At 49.9% G+C, this 21,239-nt stretch overlaps 1 protein-coding gene across 1 annotated transcript in view; it reads left to right on the forward strand.

The window, feature by feature from the left end:
- Positions 1-20,235, forward strand: part of C2CD4C (C2 calcium dependent domain containing 4C) — a 155,541-nt gene extending 135,306 nt beyond the window's left edge. Inside the window, exon 2 of the mRNA XM_086946312.1 lies at positions 17,230-20,235. Within this exon, the coding sequence (XP_086802438.1) occupies positions 17,299-18,606 (1,308 nt within the window). The 5' untranslated portion in view covers positions 17,230-17,298 and the 3' untranslated portion in view covers positions 18,607-20,235. The remainder of the gene's footprint in view (positions 1-17,229) is intronic.
- The last annotated feature ends 1,004 nt before the right edge of the window (positions 20,236-21,239 follow it).

Genomic DNA, 21,239 nt, shown 5'->3' on the forward strand with positions numbered 1-21,239 from the left:
TCTTTTGGGTGTCTAGCAGTAGGGTTACTGCTGCTTCCCTGGCAGTGTGTCCTGAAGTCTGGGGTCTTTTGGGTGTCCAACAGTAGGGATTACTGCTGCTTCCCTGGCAGTGTGTCCTGAATTCTGGGGTCTTTTGGGTGTCCAGCATTAGGGGTTACTGCTACTTCCCTGGCAGTGTGTCCTGAATTCTGGGGTCTTTTGGGTGTCCAGCAATAGGGGTTACTGCTGTTTCCCTGGCAGTGTGTCCTGAATTCTTGGGTCTTTTGGGTGCCCAGCAGTATGTGGCTACTGCTGCTTTCCTGACAGTGTGTCCTGACGTCTGGGGTCTTTTCTGTGTCCAGCAGTAGGGGTTACTGCTGCTTCCCTGGCAGTGTGTCCTGAATTCTGGGGTCTTTTGGGTGTCCAGCAGTAGGGGTTACTGCTGCTTCCCTGGCAGTGTGTCCTGAATTCTGGGGTCTTTTGGGTGTCCAGCAATAGGGGTTACTGCCGCTTCCCTGGCAGTGTGTCCGGAATTCTGGGGTCTTTTGGGTGTCCAGCAGTAGGGGTTACTGCTGCTTCCCTGGCAGTGTGTCCTTAATTCTGGGGTCTTTTGGGTGTCCAGCAGTAGGGTTACTGCTGCTTCCCTGGCAGTGTGTCCTGAAGTCTGGGGTCTTTTGGGTGTCCAACAGTAGGGATTACTGCTGCTTCCCTGGCAGTGTGTCCTGAATTCTGGGGTCTTTTGGGTGTCCAGCAGTAGGGTTACTGCTGCTTCCCTGGCAGTGTGTCCTGAATTCTGGGGTCTTTTGGGTGTCCAGCAGTAGGGTTACTGCCGCTTCCCTGGCAGTGTGTCCGGAATTCTGGGGTCTTTTGGGTGTCCAGCAATAGGGGTTACTGCTGTTTCCCTGGCAGTGTGTCCTGAATTCTTGGGTCTTTTGGGTGCCCAGCAGTATGTGGCTACTGCTGCTTTCCTGACAGTGTGTCCTGACGTCTGGGGTCTTTTCTGTGTCCAGCAGTAGGGGTTACTGCTGCTTCCCTGGCAGTGTGTCCTGAATTCTGGGGTCTTTTGGGTGTCCAGCAGTAGGGGTTACTGCTGCTTCCCTGGCAGTGTGTCCTGAATTCTGGGGTCTTTTGGGTGTCCACCAGTAGGGGTTACTGCTGCTTCCCTGGCAGTGTGTCCTGAATTCTGGGGTCTTTTGGGTGTCCAGCAGTAGGGGTTACTGCTGCTTCCCTGGCAGTGTGTCCTGAATTCTGGGGTCTTTTGGGTGTCCAGCAGTAGGGGTTACTGCTGCTTCCCTGGCAGTGTGTCCTGAATTCTGGGGTCTTTTCTGTGTCCAACAGTATGTGGCTACTGCTGCTTCCCTGGCAGTGTGTCCTGAATTCTGGGGTCTTTTGGGTGTCCAGCAGTAGGGGTTACTGCTGCTTCCCTGGCAGTGTGTCCTGAATTCTGGGGTCTTTTGGGTGTCCAGCAGTAGGGGTTACTGCTGCTTCCCTGGCAGTGTGTCCTGAATTCTGGGGTATTTTGGGTGTCCAGCAGAAGGGGTTACTGCTGCTTCCCTGGCAGTGTGACCTGAATTCTGGGGTCTTTTGGGTGTCCAGCAGTAGGGTTAGTGCTGCTTCCCTGGCAGTGTGTCCTGAGTTCTGGGGTCTTTTGGGTGTCCAGCAGTAGGGGTTACTGCTGCTTCCCTGGCAGTGTGTCCTGAAGTCTGGGGTCTTTTGGGTGTCCAACAGTAGGGATTACTGCTGCTTCCCTGGCAGTGTGTCCTGAATTCTGGGGTCTTTTGGGTGTCCAGCAGTAGGGGTTACTGCTGCTTCCCTGGCAGTGTGACCTAAATTCTGGGGTCTTTTTGGTGTCCAGCAGTAGGGGTTACTGCTGCTTCCATGGCAGTTTGTCCTGAATTCTGGGGTCTTTTGGGTGTCCATCAGTAGGGGTTACTGCTGCTTCCCTGCCAGTGTGTCCTGAATTCTGGGGTCTTTTGGGTGTCCAGCAGTAGGGGTTACTGCTGCTTCCCTGGCAGTGTGTCCTGAATTCTGGGGTCTTTTGGGTGTCCAGCAGTAGGGGTTACTGCTGCTTCCCTGGCAGTGTGTCCTGAAGTCTGGGGTCTTTTGGGTGTCCAACAGTAGGGATTACTGCTGCTTCCCTGGCAGTGTGTCCTGAATTCTGGGGTCTTTTGGGTGTCCAGCAGTAGGGTTACTGCTGCTTCCCTGGCAGTGTGCCCTGAATTCTGGGGTCTTTTGGGTGTCCAGCAGTAGGGTTACTGCCGCTTCCCTGGCAGTGTGTCTGGAATTCTGGGGTATTTTGGGTGTCCAGCAATAGGGGTTACTGCTGTTTCCCTGGCAGTGTGTCCTGAATTCTGGGGTCTTTTGGGTGTCCAGCAGTAGGGGTTACTGCTGCTTCCCTGGCAGTGTGTCCTGAATTCTGGGGTCTTTTGGGTGTCCAGCAATAGGGGTTACTGCCGCTTCCCTGGCAGTGTGTCCGGAATTCTGGGGTCTTTTGGGTGTCCAGCAGTAGGGGTTACTGCTGCTTCCCTGGCAGTGTGTCCTTAATTCTGGGGTCTTTTGGGTGTCCAGCAGTAGGGTTACTGCTGCTTCCCTGGCAGTGTGTCCTGAAGTCTGGGGTCTTTTGGGTGTCCAACAGTAGGGATTACTGCTGCTTCCCTGGCAGTGTGTCCTGAATTCTGGGGTCTTTTGGGTGTCCAGCAGTAGGGTTACTGCTGCTTCCCTGGCAGTGTGTCCTGAATTCTGGGGTCTTTTGGGTGTCCAGCAGTAGGGTTACTGCCGCTTCCCTGACAGTGTGTCCGGAATTCTGGGGTCTTTTGGGTGTCCAGCAATAGGGGTTACTGCTGTTTCCCTGGCAGTGTGTCCTGAATTCTTGGGTCTTTTGGGTGCCCAGCAGTATGTGGCTACTGCTGCTTTCCTGACAGTGTGTCCTGACGTCTGGGGTCTTTTCTGTGTCCAGCAGTAGGGGTTACTGCTGCTTCCCTGGCAGTGTGTCCTGAATTCTGGGGTCTTTTGGGTGTCCAGCAGTAGGGGTTACTGCTGCTTCCCTGGCAGTGTGTCCTGAATTCTGGGGTCTTTTGGGTGTCCAGCAATAGGGGTTACTGCCGCTTCCCTGGCAGTGTGTCCGGAATTCTGGGGTCTTTTGGGTGTCCAGCAGTAGGGGTTACTGCTGCTTCCCTGGCAGTGTGTCCTTAATTCTGGGGTCTTTTGGGTGTCCAGCAGTAGGGTTACTGCTGCTTCCCTGGCAGTGTGTCCTGAAGTCTGGGGTCTTTTGGGTGTCCAACAGTAGGGATTACTGCTGCTTCCCTGGCAGTGTGTCCTGAATTCTGGGGTCTTTTGGGTGTCCAGCAGTAGGGTTACTGCTGCTTCCCTGGCAGTGTGTCCTGAATTCTGGGGTCTTTTGGGTGTCCAGCAGTAGGGTTACTGCCGCTTCCCTGGCAGTGTGTCCGGAATTCTGGGGTCTTTTGGGTGTCCAGCAATAGGGGTTACTGCTGTTTCCCTGGCAGTGTGTCCTGAATTCTTGGGTCTTTTGGGTGCCCAGCAGTATGTGGCTACTGCTGCTTTCCTGACAGTGTGTCCTGACGTCTGGGGTCTTTTCTGTGTCCAGCAGTAGGGGTTACTGCTGCTTCCCTGGCAGTGTGTCCTGAATTCTGGGGTCTTTTGGGTGTCCAGCAGTAGGGGTTACTGCTGCTTCCCTGGCAGTGTGTCCTGAATTCTGGGGTCTTTTGGGTGTCCACCAGTAGGGGTTACTGCTGCTTCCCTGGCAGTGTGTCCTGAATTCTGGGGTCTTTTGGGTGTCCAGCAGTAGGGGTTACTGCTGCTTCCCTGGCAGTGTGTCCTGAATTCTGGGGTCTTTTGGGTGTCCAGCAGTAGGGGTTACTGCTGCTTCCCTGGCAGTGTGTCCTGAATTCTGGGGTCTTTTCTGTGTCCAACAGTATGTGGCTACTGCTGCTTCCCTGGCAGTGTGTCCTGAATTCTGGGGTCTTTTGGGTGTCCAGCAGTAGGGGTTACTGCTGCTTCCCTGGCAGTGTGTCCTGAATTCTGGGGTCTTTTGGGTGTCCAGCAGTAGGGGTTACTGCTGCTTCCCTGGCAGTGTGTCCTGAATTCTGGGGTATTTTGGGTGTCCAGCAGAAGGGGTTACTGCTGCTTCCCTGGCAGTGTGACCTGAATTCTGGGGTCTTTTGGGTGTCCAGCAGTAGGGGTTACTGCTGCTTCCCTGGCAGTGTGTCCTGAATTCTGGGGTCTTTTGGGTGTCCAGCAGTAGGGTTACTGCTGCTTCCCTGGCAGTGTGTCCTGAGTTCTGGGGTCTTTTGGGTGTCCAGCAGTAGGGTTACTGCTGCTTCCCTGGCAGTGTGTCCTGAATTCTGGGGTCTTTTGGGTGTCCAGCAATAGGGGTTACTGCCGCTTCCCTGGCAGTGTGTCCGGAATTCTGGGGTCTTTTGGGTGTCCAGCAGTAGGGGTTACTGCTGCTTCCCTGGCAGTGTGTCCTGAATTCTGGGGTCTTTTGGGTGTCCAGCAGTAGGGGTTACTGCTGCTTCCCTGGCAGTGTGTCCTGAATTCTGGGGTCTTTTCTGTGTCCAACAGTATGTGGCTACTGCTGCTTCCCTGGCAGTGTGTCCTGAATTCTGGGGTCTTTTGGGTGTCCAGCAGTAGGGGTTACTGCTGCTTCCCTGGCAGTGTGTCCTGAATTCTGGGGTCTTTTGGGTGTCCAGCAGTAGGGGTTACTGCTGCTTCCCTGGCAGTGTGTCCTGAATTCTGGGGTATTTTGGGTGTCCAGCAGTAGGGGTTACTGCTGCTTCCCTGGCAGTGTGTCCTGAATTCTGGGGTCTTTTGGGTGTCCAGCAGTAGGGTTACTGCTGCTTCCCTGGCAGTGTGTCCTGAGTTCTGGGGTCTTTTGGGTGTCCAGCAGAAGGGGTTACTGCTGCTTCCCTGGCAGTGTGACCTGAATTCTGGGGTCTTTTGGGTGTCCAGCAGTAGGGGTTACTGCTGCTTCCCTGGCAGTGTGTCCTGAATTCTGGGGTCTTTTGGGTGTCCAGCAGTAGGGTTACTGCTGCTTCCCTGGCAGTGTGTCCTGAGTTCTGGGGTCTTTTGGGTGTCCAGCAGTAGGGTTACTGCTGCTTCCCTGGCAGTGTGTCCTGAAGTCTGGGATCTGTTCATGTCCAGTAGGAGGCAGGAAGTATTGCTTAGTTTTACCCACAACCTGCCGCTGCGCACATCCTTGCTTTATCTAGGGTGTCTGCAGCCCGTGGCGAGTCTGGGGTCACCAGACCAGGAGAGTTGGTTGTCCAGCTCCATCCCAGATTTATAATCAGAGTTTCTTGGGTGCTTTATATATGATTTTATGGCATAAAAGCCCCCCGTGGTCTGGTCTTCGAAGAATGTCACAGCTCAGTAGACGGTAACTGGATGTGTTTCGTTGTGTTTGATACGTTTCCTTATTCTTTTTAATTAGTATACCTTGTTTTTCTTGTAGTGCACTGACTGCACCACCATTTTTGGACACTTTTAAGCTCTGCAAGTAACAAATGTTACTCAATTTAAAGGTACTCAAGTGTTTGGCCTTGGAAGGATAACAGTACAAGTTGGTCCTGCTGGGATTCAAGCTAGTAACCTGCAGATCACAGCAGATGCCGGAAGTAAAACCGCAGCTCCCTGTCCTCTCCTGCCAGCCAGTGCTTTTATTTCAGTAATTTTTTTATTGAAAATAAAGAGCATATTTACATGGTACAGGGTGAATCACGAATCACATGGGGAAAAAGAAAGAAAAAAGCACCGGGGGGGGGCGGTTGAGCCAAGCATTGTCTAGATTGGCTTATATTAGTTTGGCTCTTGACAGTCCATTCTCCAGTTTGTTTCATCTTCTTCTCGCCCGGCTTGCACGTTTCCAGTTTCCCCCCGTGCCCCCTTGCGACCTGTCTGGTTATCTTTTCGCACCCCTGGTGGTGTGAGGAGATAGAAGATCAAAAGAAGAGAGGTGTAGAAGTAAATGGATTTTACATGTGTCCTTTTGCAGTACACAAGCATGCTTGTTTCTGCTCAGCTTATTTCCATGCATTGCATGTGCAGAGAGGACAAGCTTGTGTGTGATGCTCTTGCATGTAGCGGCCAAGAGGCTGCTTCGAAGCGCTACTGAAAACACAACATGACCCCAGCTGTCATGAAGCTCGGCCTGTGTTTTGTCACGCATCTGACAGCAGCCGGAGGAGTCTGACACAAGATGGTTTCTCTTCTCACAGCAATGTCTGCACTCATCACTGTGAGACAGGTGCACCCATGGGCAGGAGGGGCTGTCAGCTGTCTGCCGAGACATGCCCACCTGTGAAGAGCCGTGGGGGCTGCACGGCTTCAACATGTCTTACTGCTAATGTTCCTCATTAAGGCTGCCCGCTCTATGGTGCATAATTGGCAATTTGCTGGTGAATGTGTCCTGCGTGAGTGCGTGTGTCTGCTGGGTGGAGTCTAGGCCAGGCCTGTAAGGATACTCTCTCCCTAATAAAGACAGGAGACTTCGGTAGGTTAACTTTGGTTTATTCTACGGAGCGCCGGGACCACGTCTTAACTCTATGCTGCTGGCGCCAGAACAAAATGGCCGCTTGCCATTTCCGCTTACTCCCTTCCGGTTCCGGTCACTTGAACACTAGACCGATACCATATATCTCCCCCCTTTTGCATTGAAAGGTTATATCAAAATTAACACAGGAACTGTCTTACTTGTAGTCCATTTGAAAGTCCTTGAATCTCTCCGGAATCCTTATTGTTCTTCCTGCCCTCGTCTTTATCGCTTCTTCTCTCCTCACCTCTCCCGGTTCCTTCGACCCTGGTTCACTTGACTCTGTTCCTTCCTGGGTGCCTCCCGCCTTTTCCTTCACCGATTTAATCTTGCTCCCGTCCTTAATACCACTGGTTCCTCTGACTTCTACGTCCTCCTCGGCTTCTCTCTCCTCTACTTGCTGCGTGCCTTCGTCTACCCGCTCCATGCTACTTCTACCTCCTTCTTCCGTGTCTCTCTCGACATTCTCTTTCCCTTCGTCAGTCTCAGCTTCCCACTCCAAGATTTTGCTGCATTTCGCCATTCTGCCTTGCGACCATACTTTTCCGTCGCTGAGTAGCGCTGACCTGGCATACGGCTCTAGAACTTGGTGGGGTGGAGTGAATTTACTCTCCCCATTCCTCTTCATGGTGGCCACCTTCACTCTTACCCAATCTCCTTTCTCTAACCACACCCCTTTTACGTTTCGTTTCTTGTTGAATTGTTCAGTGTACACCTCCTCTGCTCTCTCTAGATTTCTCTTGACCACCGCTGGAGACCACTTACTTTGCACAACCATCTTCCACCATACTGTATTGTCTTTGGTGAATGGTTCTCTCCCTCTGAGTACCTTGAAAGGGCTGTACCCCGTGCTTCCCGGTGTGATGCGGTATGCCCACAACATTTTTGGTACTTCCCTCTCCCAGTCCAATCCGTCATTTATGGCTGCCTGTATGGTGCCCATGATCACCCTGTTGAAACGTTCTACTTGTCCGTTGCCGGCTGGGTGATATATGGGGGTATGTTTGACCTCTATACCGTTTCTGGCTATGAAGGCTTCCCATTTCCCTGATGTGAACTGTGGCCCGTTGTCACATATGATGGTTTTCGGAATTCCTTCTTTGACAAATAAGTCCCTCAGGAAGGCTATCACTGTCTCTGTGTCTACTGCTTCCTTTATGACCACCTCAGGCCATTTGAAGTATTTGTCGATCAAGACTATGGCGTACTTTTGAATGCCCTCGCTGACCAGAACTGGTCCCATTATATCAATCGACACCATCTCCCATGGCCCTTCGGGCATCGGGAACTTTCCTAAAGGCGGTCTCATCATGGACTGGGACATGTCCGCTTTAGCGCACGACTCACATTGTCGTACGAATCGTTCTACTTCTGAGTCGATGGCTGGCCACCAGTAGGCTTGTCGAGCCAACGCTTTCGTCTTGGTGATCCCCTGGTGTCCCTCATGTAACAAGGTCATTAGATGTTCAATGACTCCTTGGGGAGGAATCACTTTATCGCCCCTCAGCAGAAACAGGGGATTTTCGCCTAGGGACAACTCGTCCCTCACTTCCCAATATCTCCTCAATGTCTCCTTAAGGTGTCTCTTCTCGGGCCATCCGTGGACCACATACCCTCTTATCAATTGCAGGTCCTCGTCCGATTTGTAGGCCTCTTCCAATTCCTGGGCTAAGATCACCTTCTCCATGTCTTCTACCGTGGCTACCACATAGCTGTCCCACTGTGAGGATTCTTGTCCATCCGCATCCTCCTTTGCTGCCGCTCGGCTCAGGAAGTCTGCTACCTTGTTCTGCGGGCCCGGTATGTGTTCCACCTCGTACACAAAGGCTAGCAATCGCAGTGTCATCTTTGCAATCCTTGGTGTTGCATGGGCATGGCCGTTTGATGTCAAAACCTTGACCAGGGGTTTGTGGTCGGTTTTGACTAGAAACTTTGCACCCCACAGATACTGTCTGAACCTTTCCATCGCCCATACGAACGCCAGCATCTCCTTCTCTATGATGCTGAATTTTTCCTCATTGGGTGCTAGGGATCTCGAGGCGAAGCTGATCGTCGACACTTCTCCCTGGCCTGATCTCTGCATGAGCACCGCCCCTAGGCCTCGATCACTTGCATCAGTGGTAAGGATGGATTCAGCATCCGGGTCAAACCCCTTTAGGGGTATCGTTTCGCTCATTTCCTGTTTCAATTTGACAAACTCCTCCTGCTCCTCTTTGTTCCATTTGAAGCCATTCCTTTCTTTGAGTAGTTGGCGTAAGCAGTGTGTCTTAGTGGCAAAGGGGGGTATGAATTTGCTATAGTATTCGGCCATTCCCAAGAATGACCTGACATCCTCCTTTCTTTCCGGGGCTGGCGCGTCTAATATAGCTTGCATATTCGATCACTTGGGTTCTATGCCCCGTTCGCTGACTTCATGGCCAAGATATGTGACCGTCGGTACCCCAAATTTGCACTTGGCCCATTCGGCCGTCAGTCCATTCTCTTGCAGCGTGCGTAGCACTTTGTGAAGCTTTTCGTTGTGTTCTTGTTTGGACGCACCCATGACCAGGATGTCGTCCTGGAAGAACTAAATGCCCTCCACCTTGCGAAACAGTCTATGCATCAATTTTTGAAAAACAGCAGCTGCTGATGCCAGCCCGAAGGGCATCCTGACTAATTTGTAGCACCCGAAGGGTGTGATGAATGATGTGAGGTGGCTGCATGATGGGTGGAGTTTTATTTGGTGGTCGGCAGATGACAGGTCCACCGTCGAGAACCATTTTACGCCCTTGGTCTTAGCTAACATTTCGTAGATGCGAGGGAGGGGAAACTTGTCGATCAGGATGTTTTTGTTTAGCTCCCTGAGGTCGACGCACAGTCTCACCTTCCCATTGGGCTTTTGGGCTACCACTAACGGTGAGAGCCATTCTGCACTCACCTCACCTTTTTCCAATCTGTCGAGTTCCGCTTGCACCACCTCCCTGCATCGGAAGGGGATGTTCCTTACTTTGTGGATGACCGGTTTGGCTCCTTCCTTTAGCTTGATTAAGTGTGTGTACTTGGTTAGTTCACCAATCAGCCCGTTGAACACCTTGGGGTATTCCCTTCGCCAAGCCTCTGTCACATCCCTGCTCTCCACATCCATCAGCATCACTTTTTCCACGCCTCCTGGGTTCAGTAGTATTCCTAACGCCCCTTGGTCCTTCCAGCTGAGTACGGACGGTCCTTTCTCCGCGACATACAGTTTGCATACCGCCTTGCGTCCTCTGAACTCGAAGAGTAGAGGGCAATAACCCAACATTGGTATTCTCTGTCCCGTGTACGTGACCGGTCTTAGGTCCATGGGACACAGCTCTTCCTTAATTGTCGGCTCAAACTATTCTTCCCATACTTGTCTTTGTACGATTGTGATGGGGGCTCCTGAGTCAGCGATGATCTCAATGGGCACTCCTCCGATTTGCATGTCGAGCCTGGGCTTGTCCGATTCTGCGCACCCCACGTCCAGGATCTGGGCATCGATGTAGAGGACTTCCTCTAAATCCTCCTCCCCTGTCTGGTCTTCTTCTTCTTCCTGGGTTTCCTGGTCTATGTACCTGACCGTGGCTCCTTTTGATCTCCTACGACATACCTTTTCGTAATGTCCGAAAACGTGGCAGTGCGCACATTTTGCCCTGAACGCTGGGCACACTTTGTCGTTCCCCAGGTGCGACGTGCTTCCGCATCTGTAGCAGTATGGCCGTCCTCCTCTTCCCGTCCTGTTGGCCGTGTTCCCTCGGTGAGTGTTCTGTCTGTGTTCTTGCCCTTTTTGTGGTTCTCTCTGTTTGGTCTTTTCATTCTTGCTCTGCGTCACAATCCTGCAGACCGTTTGCGTCGCTACGGTGTCCTTCCGAGCAGCTGGGGTGCATCTCTTGGACATTTCCGCTTTCTTCACTAGAGTCCAAACTTCCTTCAAGGGGGCCTCTCCGTTCACCCACAGTTTTTCTTGTACGTGCGTGCTGGACGTGTGCATTATGATCTGGTCCCTTATCAGATCATCGTGTAACGCGCCAAATTTACATGTGAGCGCCAATTTCTGCAGCGCCGCCACGTACTCATCAATTGTCTCTCCGCCCTCCTGTTTTCTCTTGAAGAAGTTGTGCCTGTCTATGGCTACGCACTCTACGGGTCTGTAGTGCGCATCGATGTCTTCAATTGCGTGACTGAACACGTCTGTATCGTTCGCGTCTCTTGCCTTTTTGACGATGGCGTCATATACTCTGAGCCCCTCTGGGCCTAAATTATGTAACAAGATTTTTCTTCTTCTGGGGCCTGCGTACGCTGCTCCATTCTCTTCTTCTAACTCGTCCAGGTAATTGAGAAAGTACCGCTTCCAGTCTTCCCACGGCATTGTGGGTTCTCCCCTTTTTGGGAGGAATGGTACCAATTAGGTTAAGGAGTAGGACTGCGTCGCCATCTTGCCGTTCCCTCTGGGGCCTGCTTGTGTCGGAACTGGTCTACCCGGCGGACTGCCTGGAGCTTGTCTCTCGTCCACGTCTTCTTCACTGTACTCGCTGCCGGCTGAGCTGCCTCCCACCGCACCGTCCGTGTGCTGTGGCGTTTGTGGGTCGTCTCAGATCGCTCCGTCAACAGCGTTCATTCCTTCCTCTTTGCCTCGCAGTGCCGCCAGCGTGGTGCGCGGGGTGTCACGCTACAGCGGAGTGGGGCTCTCGTGTCCTGGACGGTGAGTCGCTGTTATGTTCGCGTTCTCTCACTGCCGCCTTTCTTGCTACCGCCGTGCTGCTGGGGCTCGGCTTGCGGTTACGCTTAATAGTGTGCTTGACCTCGCTGTTGTCGTAAGGGCGTAATCGCTTCTTCTTGGGATGGTCCTTCGTCTTTTGCCGTGCTCCGAACTACTGTTTTCAACTCCCACTGTCGGTTGTCTTCGCACCATGGGCTCTCTTGTCAGATCCCTTGCCTCATCGCCATTGTAAGGATACTCTCTCCCCAATAAAGACAGGAGACTTCGGTAGGTTAACTTTGGTTTATTCTACGGAGCGCCGGGACCACGTCTAAACGCTATGCCGTTGGCGCCAGAACAAAATGGCTGCTTGCCATTTCCGCTTACTCCCATCCGGTTCCGGTCACCTGAACACTAGACCGATACCACAAGGCCCCCCTTGTATATGTGTTGTGGTGTGCCACGGCTCTGAGGCGGGCTTTTGATGCCATTTGTACCTGCCACGTCATTCTTGCATGTGTGTTGAGTAGGTCTGCATCGAGGTAACACCCCTTGTTTCGTCGAGTTGTGCAGTGGTCACTGCATTCGGTAAGGCCTTGAAATACATAACATGCCTTTACTCCTCTGACACTTTCATTGAGTTTTAGGATAGAGTGACCCAAAAACCGGGACATTTCACAAAAATAGAGGATGGACTACAAATTTACGTCAATAAAGTGGCAAAGAATGACAGCTCTAATCCTCATAGAAACATAGAAGAGGCACTAAGAAAAAAAAATGTAATTTTTAAACCCAGCATCAGGGCTCGAGTCGGGGTACCACATGGGTGGACGGCGTCCCCCCACTTATTTTACCGGGGGGACATCGCCCCCCCTGCCAAACAGCTGGACTTCACTCTTTGGCCTCTCTGGGACGAGGAGCTCGGCACCTTTCGTGACGTCACTTCCTGTTGTGACGTCACTCCCGGTGACAGCGTCCCCCCACTGCTTTTTTTAGGACTTGTGCCCTGCCCAGCATCATACCTGTTAATTACATTGTTTACTCATAACAGCTGCTTACTATCCCTGCTTTGGAACACCTAAAAAAGTGCCTCTCACTGTTTTCAGTTTAACCTCTCAAAAAACCGGGACATGAGCTACTTTTACCGAAATCTACCGGGACTACTGTTGAAAAACCGGGACCGTCCAGGCAAATCCGGGACGCCTTGTCAGCCTATTTTAGGAGGACATGTTTGTGCCAGACTGAGCCAGTGCATGGGGGTAGGTGGGTGGGTTGACATTTTGGACCATACGTTGGGCCGCGCAGCGGCAGCAACGTTCTCTCACCGCCAACTCATGGAACGACCTCCCCCTCCACCCGCCGCGCACCCCCGCCCCCACATTGGAAGATTTCAGGAAGAAGCTCAAGACCTGGCTCTTCGACCGCCATGGCAACCCGAGCGACGAGGCTCGCAGAATCCCAGCGCCTCGAGACCCCCAGGGGAGTAAGGAGCTCTCTACAAAACCTGCGGATTGATAGGACCAGTGAAGCGGCCCCCTTTTTAGGCCTGGCTTGTCAGGGACGCCCTTGCCTGACCTTATGTGGTGATTAACGGAGAACGAGCATTCAGAAGCACTTAGACAGCTTTGGCTCCTCCCACTTGTTCATTACTTTAAGAATAACATTTGACAAGTAAGACGTTGTGCGCTTCCACTGAAAAAAAGAGTGCTTCTATTACCCTTTTTGCATTGTAGAAAGTCATATGCTCAACATAGCAGGACTGAGTGGAGAGGTCTGGTGCAGCGGCCAGGGCAGCTGACTTCTGAGCACAAGGTTCACGGTTTGATCCCCGGCTCCGGCGGCAGGTCATCTCAGCACCATGTGACTCTGGGCAATAGATCATTACATTTTCACAACCGCTTCCAGTGCCAAGAGACCCGTAAGGGTGAGTAGTTTGTGCTTTACAAATACAGATTTACATTTACACTGAGTTGGTTGTGGTGCCAATCAACTGATCCATGCCATGTAATATTTAAAGTTAAAACAAAGGCCGTAGGCCTGGCCTGAAAAATGTATGTTAAAGCCAACAGGCATTTGAGAGTGGATTGTTATTACACCCTGTTAGAGCCTGTAGGCGATATTTTGTAACACGGAAATTCACAGACAATCACAGTAGGTAAGGGCTCTGATGTTCACTACACCCTCTCTCAAACCTCTAAGGTAGAAGATTTGCCCTGTGATAATCCTTTCAGACCACCATAGGGGCATTGTACTTTACAATAGGCCTGAGCCGGTTATGTTGACCAGCTATGTATAAAGGCAAAATGACTGATTGGTTCAAGAATAAAAGTTATGTAAAATGCCACACGTCATCTCTGTTTTTAGTGGAACATTTTGAGAAAGGTGGCTGGCCAGACTTATCTATCTTTTTTAAAGCCTTTGGGCCTTTAAGGGTGGAAGGTTATTACACTATTTCAAAGACTGTATGCTTGTATTTTGTACCATGGAATTTCACATTTTACTGTAGAAGGCAGGGTATTGGTCGTGGCAAGCAGCCATGGACAAATTCTGGGGGTAGAAGATTTTCACTGTGATAATCATTGTTAATCCCTCTTTGAAGGACTGTATATTTTACTGTCAACATTAGTTCTGCATATATGTTTACTTTGTTGACTGCATGGGTGATGGGAGCCCAGTGGGAAAGATAGGAGCAATACATTAAGCGTAAGTTCGTGTGGTGTGAAGACAACGGTAAAGGTTTTTGCAGGGAAAAGTTATTTTAGATGCCAGAAGTCTGATATGTTTATTATGAAACGTTACTTCAAAGGCTGTAGGCCTGACATATTTATTGTGATAAGCATAGGTGAAAACAATACTCTTAAGGGACGATTGCTGTTCAATTGTGTTGAGGTTTGGAGATGGACAATCTGCTACACAGACTCTCACATATTACCATGCCAGGCAAGGGATTTGAAGTTGATCAAACCAGTGGACAAGCACATGGGGTTGAAGATTTGCTGTGTTATAATCCTCGTTAGATCCTTTTGACTGAGGTTGCATATTGTTTTGCCCAAAGGAATTGTTTAGATATTTGTAAATTTAGGACTGTGTGTGTAATGACAGCAATGCTATGCACAATACCGTAGGCCTGAGACTTTATGGTGACAAGCCAACGACACAGGCTAAACTTTTGATTGGTTCATTGGGAATATTTATGTCAGATGCCATATGTCTGATCTTTTTATTAGGGGTGAGCGGAATTTGCGTAGTCGCGCTACGCAAAGCTCTGCAAAATGGTAAAAATCTATGCGAACACGCAGAAATTCCGTGAACACACAGAATTGCTTGTTCCGCCCGTTCGCCATGCTTTTTTCCTGTTCGCGAACGCTGTTTGCGTGCTCGGGGGGAAATATCTCGTGAACACGCATTTTGGTAGCGCAAACATGCAAGTAAATTCTGCGAAAGCAGCAAATGATGGAATTTTTGGCAATTCTGTGTTCTCCGCAGAACGCAAAATTACCTGAATTTCACAAATTCCGCGAGCAGAACGGAATTTACCGCCCAGGCCTACTTTTTATACTGAAAAGTTAAGACAGAGGTAGCAGGACTGACTTATTTAGTGTGAAGCGCATTTGTTAAAGCCGACGGGCCTTCGAGCGTGGATTTGTATTACACTGTGTAAAAGGCTGTGTTACACAGAAGCTGAGAGATCACCATCCTCGTAACTATGTTGGTGTTAGTTACCCCTGTGACAAACCCTTGAGGTAGACAGTTGTACAGATAGTTTTCCCAAAGTGCAGTGTTCTACTTATTTATGATCTTATGAGTGGTCCCTGGTGGTCGCCTTGTTGATTATGCGGAGTATAAGAGGCTGGAGTTCTTTATATTGTGAAGCCAATTCTATAGGATAGAGGCCTGGTTGGTTGACCGGGAAATGCAGTTCCAGGTACTATAGGTATAATCTTTCATATAAAGTTACAACAAAGAAAGGAGGGCTGATTCTTATATAAAGCATATATTAACACCTTCAGCACGGCGCAAATTTTCGCGCTGTGCTGAAGGTTCTAATGAGCCAACGGGCTCATGACGGAACGGTTCCGTCATGAGCATCGAAGGGGTTAACGCCAACAGGCATTACAGGAGGATTATCATGGCATCCTATTAACACCTGTAGACAGGTATTTTGTTACATGGAATCTCACAACTTTACTAAGTAAGGGCCTTGCTGTCAATCACCTCCATTGACAAGACCTGGGGTATAAGATGTAAAGGTGATAATCATTCATAGAGCCTCTCAGGAGGACCCGAAATGTTTGGCTGTCGGCCGAGCTATTGTAATAAAACAAAAAGTCAATAAAAGATACATACAAGTATATATACTAACATAGAAAGTCCATGTATGAACCCTCTTCTGCCATTGGTCTATTCAATTGTCATTGTCACTCTGCGTCATCAATCACAACAAACAACATGAGGCAATGGATGAGCCCCCTTCAGCCACTGCTTCTATAGCCCTGTGAGTGAGGCAATTTTTCCTTATCACATGAGTGCCACGGCCGGCAGGCCCTTCCTTGAGTTTTCCATTTTCCTTTTTTATAGATCCTTGTTAGTTTCTTCCTTCTCTTTTTTAATTGTATTATTATTCTTTAGAGTGTAACGCGGCTCCCCCTGCAGTACTTCTGTCCCCCTCGCTTACTGTTCATTTCATCTGTAATGCACTGCATCCCGCATGGCCACTGTTTCTAAAACAGGTAGCCATCTTGGAATGCTATTACCCATAGTTTACCATTCTTTATCATTCTAAAATGGCCACCATACTACTTCTAAATGTGGCGGCCATGTTGGAACTTTAAAACAACAACAGACTACATACAATATCATTGAAAGATGGCCTCTTACTGGGATGTTTAATTTTATTTTTTATTTCAAGCATACAATTTAGACAGCTGCAAGTTTTTCCTACTTTTAGTCTTCTAATTCATCTTGCACGTGCTTGTTGAGCTTTTTACATGTTTTATTGTGGATGGGTAAATGGGTGAATGCCAGGATGAACGTCAGAGTGCATTTATGATGACTTATTGAGTGCTTAAACTAACCAGTGTCAGTATTTTAATAATCTGCTGCGCTGCATGTTATATAACTTCACAACTTTGCTAGTCTCTAAAACGACTAGAAGACAGTAGGGAAGGTGCGACACCATGTGCTGCTGACCCGAAAACCGGCTCTGGGCCTGGGAGAGCCTAGTATACTCTCTGGGTGACTGTGATTAGGTAGTCAAGACCAATAATAGGCTAAAGTCAGCCGGTAAGTCTTCAGCGCACAGTCCTAGAAGGTTGTTGAAGTAAAGAGCATTTATTTGGACAGTTTCTATACGGCCCTGAGACGCCCGCATTCAAACGCAACACACTCTGGGGTACACGCCAACACTGTATTCACAGGACCCACAGGCGTATCATGGCCGTATAGAAACTGTTCAGATAAATGCTGTTTGCTTCTGCGGCTTCAACAACCTTCTAGTACAGTGCGCTGATGTCTTACGGGCGGACTGTAGTCCATTATACAGTGATTCAGGTATTGTTAATACCAGGGTTCGAATTCTACTCCTCTGGCCTTTATGGGTTAATTTGACTTCTACACTTAACTACGCTATCAGCCTTGAAAAAGTCATCCAAGACGAAACACGTATTAGCTGTCTTCTTATATACAAATATTGTCACTTCTACTGGACTTTTCATCTCTTCAGCAATGAAGTGGGATATGTGTCAACAGCAGACCAACAAAGGCCTTTTTGAAGTGCCCTTAGTCTATGCCCTTGTGAATTCCCATAGCAGCCCAGGTTCTGGTGTTAACCTGGGCTGCTATGCGAATTCACAAGGGCATATTATCAAGCCCATTATCGCCGCTTTAGCAGCAGTTTCCTGCCGATAAAAGCGGTGATAATGTATCGCCCTTTCTTGATAATATGTCCCTTTGTTCTTTGCTCCACCAATGTTCACTCTAAATTGTGTTTCTGTTGTTTGTCTTCCAGAGTGCGAGCAGCTGGAATTCCGCCACCATCATTTGCTCTCCACAGCTCCTTCCAGAAGTGACTGACATCATGTGGCTCTTGGACAGGATACGTGGGTCAGCGGACCACAGTGGTGGCCGTGCCGGAGATTCGGCGGATAAGCAGGGCAAAGGACAAGGCTACAGCAATGTCTTGACGCCAGACAAGATCCCTGATTTCTTCATCCCACCTAAGCTGGCCATGGGGGTGCCCGAAGGAGCAGAAGCAGGGGCTGAAGGAAAGACCAAGTCCAACATTGGAATGTCAGCTTCGGAACAGAACCTGTCTGCCCGGAAGCCCCAGCGCAGCCCACGGCTTCCGTCCAAGGCAGCTTCAGAGAGCAGGAACCTACTTAAGTCAGCCAACCGGCACATCATTCAGATCGAGAGCGCTGACGAGTGGGCCTCTGAGGAGGACTTCAGCACCAACGCTGATCCCCAGTCACAGACGGCCATGTCGCTGCCCTACGTGCCAAAGGCTCAGACCTCCTATGGATTTTCCACACTTATGGAGAGTCCCCATACCCGACGAAAAGAGTCCTTGTTTCATAGTGACCATGGAAGTCTCTCTCAGTGCCATTCCCAATCCAATTCACCAAACTCCCAACGCAAAAACCCCAACGGAGAGAGTGGCCACCTAAACCCCTCAGACATCAACATGTCACTTATGAACCCCTACCGGTACTTCAGTGGCGGGGAGAGCGATGCATCCTGCTCGTCAGCAGAATCCTCCCCCTTCAGTTCGCCCCTGCTCTCCAGGTCTGTCTCTTTGCTAAAGATCTTCAGCCAAGACAGTCAGTCCAAGATCATCAAGTTGAAACATTCGGTGGCCAGGAATAGCTCTCTGTCGACGGATGAATGCAGCTCGGCTGATACCAGCCCTAATGTGCCACGGAGATTGCGGGGTGCCATGAGCGCAGCAGGAAGCAGTGCAGCTCAACAGGGACTCCTACCCTTGGACCTGCTCAGTGAACGCGTGTACAAGGAGCACACCATCAGCTTGAGCAAAGGAGGCAGCATGCGGCTTGGTGCCGAGTACGACGCATCCAATGCCCGCCTGCGTGTCCGCGTCATCGCAGCAGAGAACCTCTTCGACAAACTCTGCGATGTCAAGAGCATCAACTGCTGCGCCGTGCTCTACCTCAATCCGGGCAAGGTGCACAAGCAGAGGAGCAACATCATCAAGAACAGCCGGAACCCGGTGTTCAATGAGGACTTCTTCTTTGATGGGCTGGTGTCCGGCAACTTCAAGAAGATGGCACTGAAGTTAAAGGTCATTAACAAAGGGAGCAGCCTGAAGAGGGACACCTTACTGGGCGAGAAGGAGATGCCGCTGACGAGCCTTCTGCCTTTCGTATGAACTGGCTGGAAATGGGACTGGGTGGTGCCCCGGGAATTTATCTCACAATCTGGATGATTGATGACTCGAGAGAAGGCAATACACGTAGACTGTCTGTGATTGGACATTTCCATGTGATCCTGGATTTGAATCTTCTCCCCAGTGCAGTCTGGTAGATGTAGTCCTTAGGCTATTACTTGAAAGCTGCGGTATGCTGAGGAAACTCCTAGTCACTTTGAAAGACCAAAGAGGTCTTGGGAGACTATGGACTTATGATACAACAGACCTGTCGAGGCGCTGTCGTTCCCACCAAGTTTGCCCTCTTCTGTTGCACCTTGAAAGAAAAGAAGAGGGCACACTGGGACATCTGAGGGTCCCAGGAAGGGTCCGGAGATACCTTGCTACCAGTCTGTGACAGCACTCTATTTGCCAAAACAGGACTCACGGATGCCAGCTGCAAGGGAGGGCCCCCCTGTGACATGTGAATGCAGACCCCTGGAGGTGGGTGGGGAGGTGTTCACACTCAAGGGGTCACAGAGGCCTTTCCTCATCCTTAGGCCACTCAACCAAACTGGTTCATTTGTTTCTTGAAAAGCACAAGCGTTTGAATGCTTTCACCATAATGTACTAACATTGCTCGCCCCCCCTCCCCACCGAAACACCAAAACAACACATTTTGATACTTCACCAATCAGAGCAGAGGCACAAGTTCGTGCATGAACCCTGAGAATCTGACCATATTTCACTCTGCTCTGGTGCAGCACACAAAAGGAATTCATGGGGAGTGTGCTTTCCCCTTCCCACCTTTACCCATCTCTCCTCCACGTGCACAGGTGATTAAAGCTCAATTACCTTGCAATGAGTGTTAAGTCTCAGCCTGAAGGCATCTACCTTCGACAGAGCCCCTCTGCCGGGAGTAGGGTGACACTACCCCAACCTCTACTTTATCCATGGTCAGGGGGTGACAGAACCGACAGACCAGGTCGAGTGAGGGCTCAGTTTTGTAAAAGCAGAGAGAGCTGGAGTTACTGTGTGCTGCAGCGGGCAGTGTAGATGGCCTGGCCTTATATTTATTTCCAACGACCGTGGCCTGAACCCTCCTCCCTCATGGTAGCCACATTCCGAATCAAACTGGGGGTCTGTTGCCACTGCCAAAGAGCTGCACCTGCTCCTCACCAGTGAGGGCCAGTGTTTAATTTGTGCAGGTGTTTACCAGTGCTCAGCACCAGCAATTATTTCTAAACACCGACACCTATCATGGGATTACACCACATGGTGGCACTGTATGTCAATGTTTCTGCTGAATTTGTCAGTATAGGGTTTATTTAAAACTGATAAATCTAGCACATGGGCAATGCTGGGACTGGCATTCGGCAGCGATGGTGGGGAAGTTGGTGGTGCCAGCTGAAGTGGACTCCTATGAAGTGCCTTGGGCTCTGGCACAGAGGGCCAGATGTATCAAGCGTTTTATCATTCCAAACGATAAAAAGCCTTTTGGGATGTATCATCTCAAAAGACATTTGCAAAATAGGGAATCCAAATTTTTGCGATTACCTATTTTGCGAATGCATTTTGGGAATCGCAATGTGCGATTTTTTAAATGCAATGCTGGAAGCAAAAAAATATTGTGGCCTGGCTTTAAGGAATCGCAAATTACCACCAACTTCAATTTGGTGGTAATTTGCAAATTCCTAGAAAAATTCACTTTTTTGCATTTTTCTATGTGCCATGTGGCATACATACATGCCCTTAGGGCATGTATGTGTGCCACATGTGCACATATACATATTTCAAGGGTGCAACAGGGTGTCCTCTTAGCCCCCTTGCATCCTTGAAATTGCATGCAAAATTTGCGAGTACCTATTGGGTACTCTCAAATTGCGCATGCAATTCCCATTAATTCCTATGGGCCTCTAGGCCTATAGAAATTAATAGGAAGCAATTCCTTATTTGCGAGTCGCAATTTGCGAGTTGCAAATAAGGAATGCGTAGGAATTGCAATTTTATTTGCGAAACTTACATACATTGCATTTTGTGAGTCCTAATAGCGAATCAGTAAAATTGGCTAAAGTTCGTCTTTAGAGAGGGGTCAGGTCCATCCACAGAGAGGGGTCAGGTCTACACAAATGGCTCCAAGGGGTCTCGTAATTCTAGCTGCAGCATATGGGCATAGATCAGCAGCAGGTGCTGAATCTGCTGAGGTGTAAACCATCCCAAAGCTCCTACACTAGACATCGCACACACACACACACACACACACACACACACACACACCCACCCACACACAGCTAGGAGTCTTCTGTTCCCTAGACTCTGGATTCAGTGTCTTGGGCACAGTTTGGGCCGCTCATCCTCACCAGTCACACTTATGTGGGATAAAAACCCAAAAAGTGCTGAAAGCAACCCTCATGTCATGGGGCATACGACAGCTGGGTCACCAGGGCAGCCCTCTACGCGAGGCTTATAAATATCATCCGTGAGCATCCCACAGGGTCTACCATTGAGCAGGAGGGACTAGGAGATGTTCGACGATCTGAAAATGAGACATAATGTTCATTTTTTTGTAGTACCTCCAGTGCCCAACATTCTGTGTCGAGGTAAAAACTAGGCCGGGGGGTGAACTTCGCTCGTTAGTGGAGTTTAATGCACTCCAC

This window comes from Lissotriton vulgaris, chromosome 12 (genome assembly GCF_964263255.1).
Source record: "Lissotriton vulgaris chromosome 12, aLisVul1.2, whole genome shotgun sequence".
Classification (NCBI taxonomy): Eukaryota; Metazoa; Chordata; class Amphibia; order Caudata; family Salamandridae; genus Lissotriton; species Lissotriton vulgaris.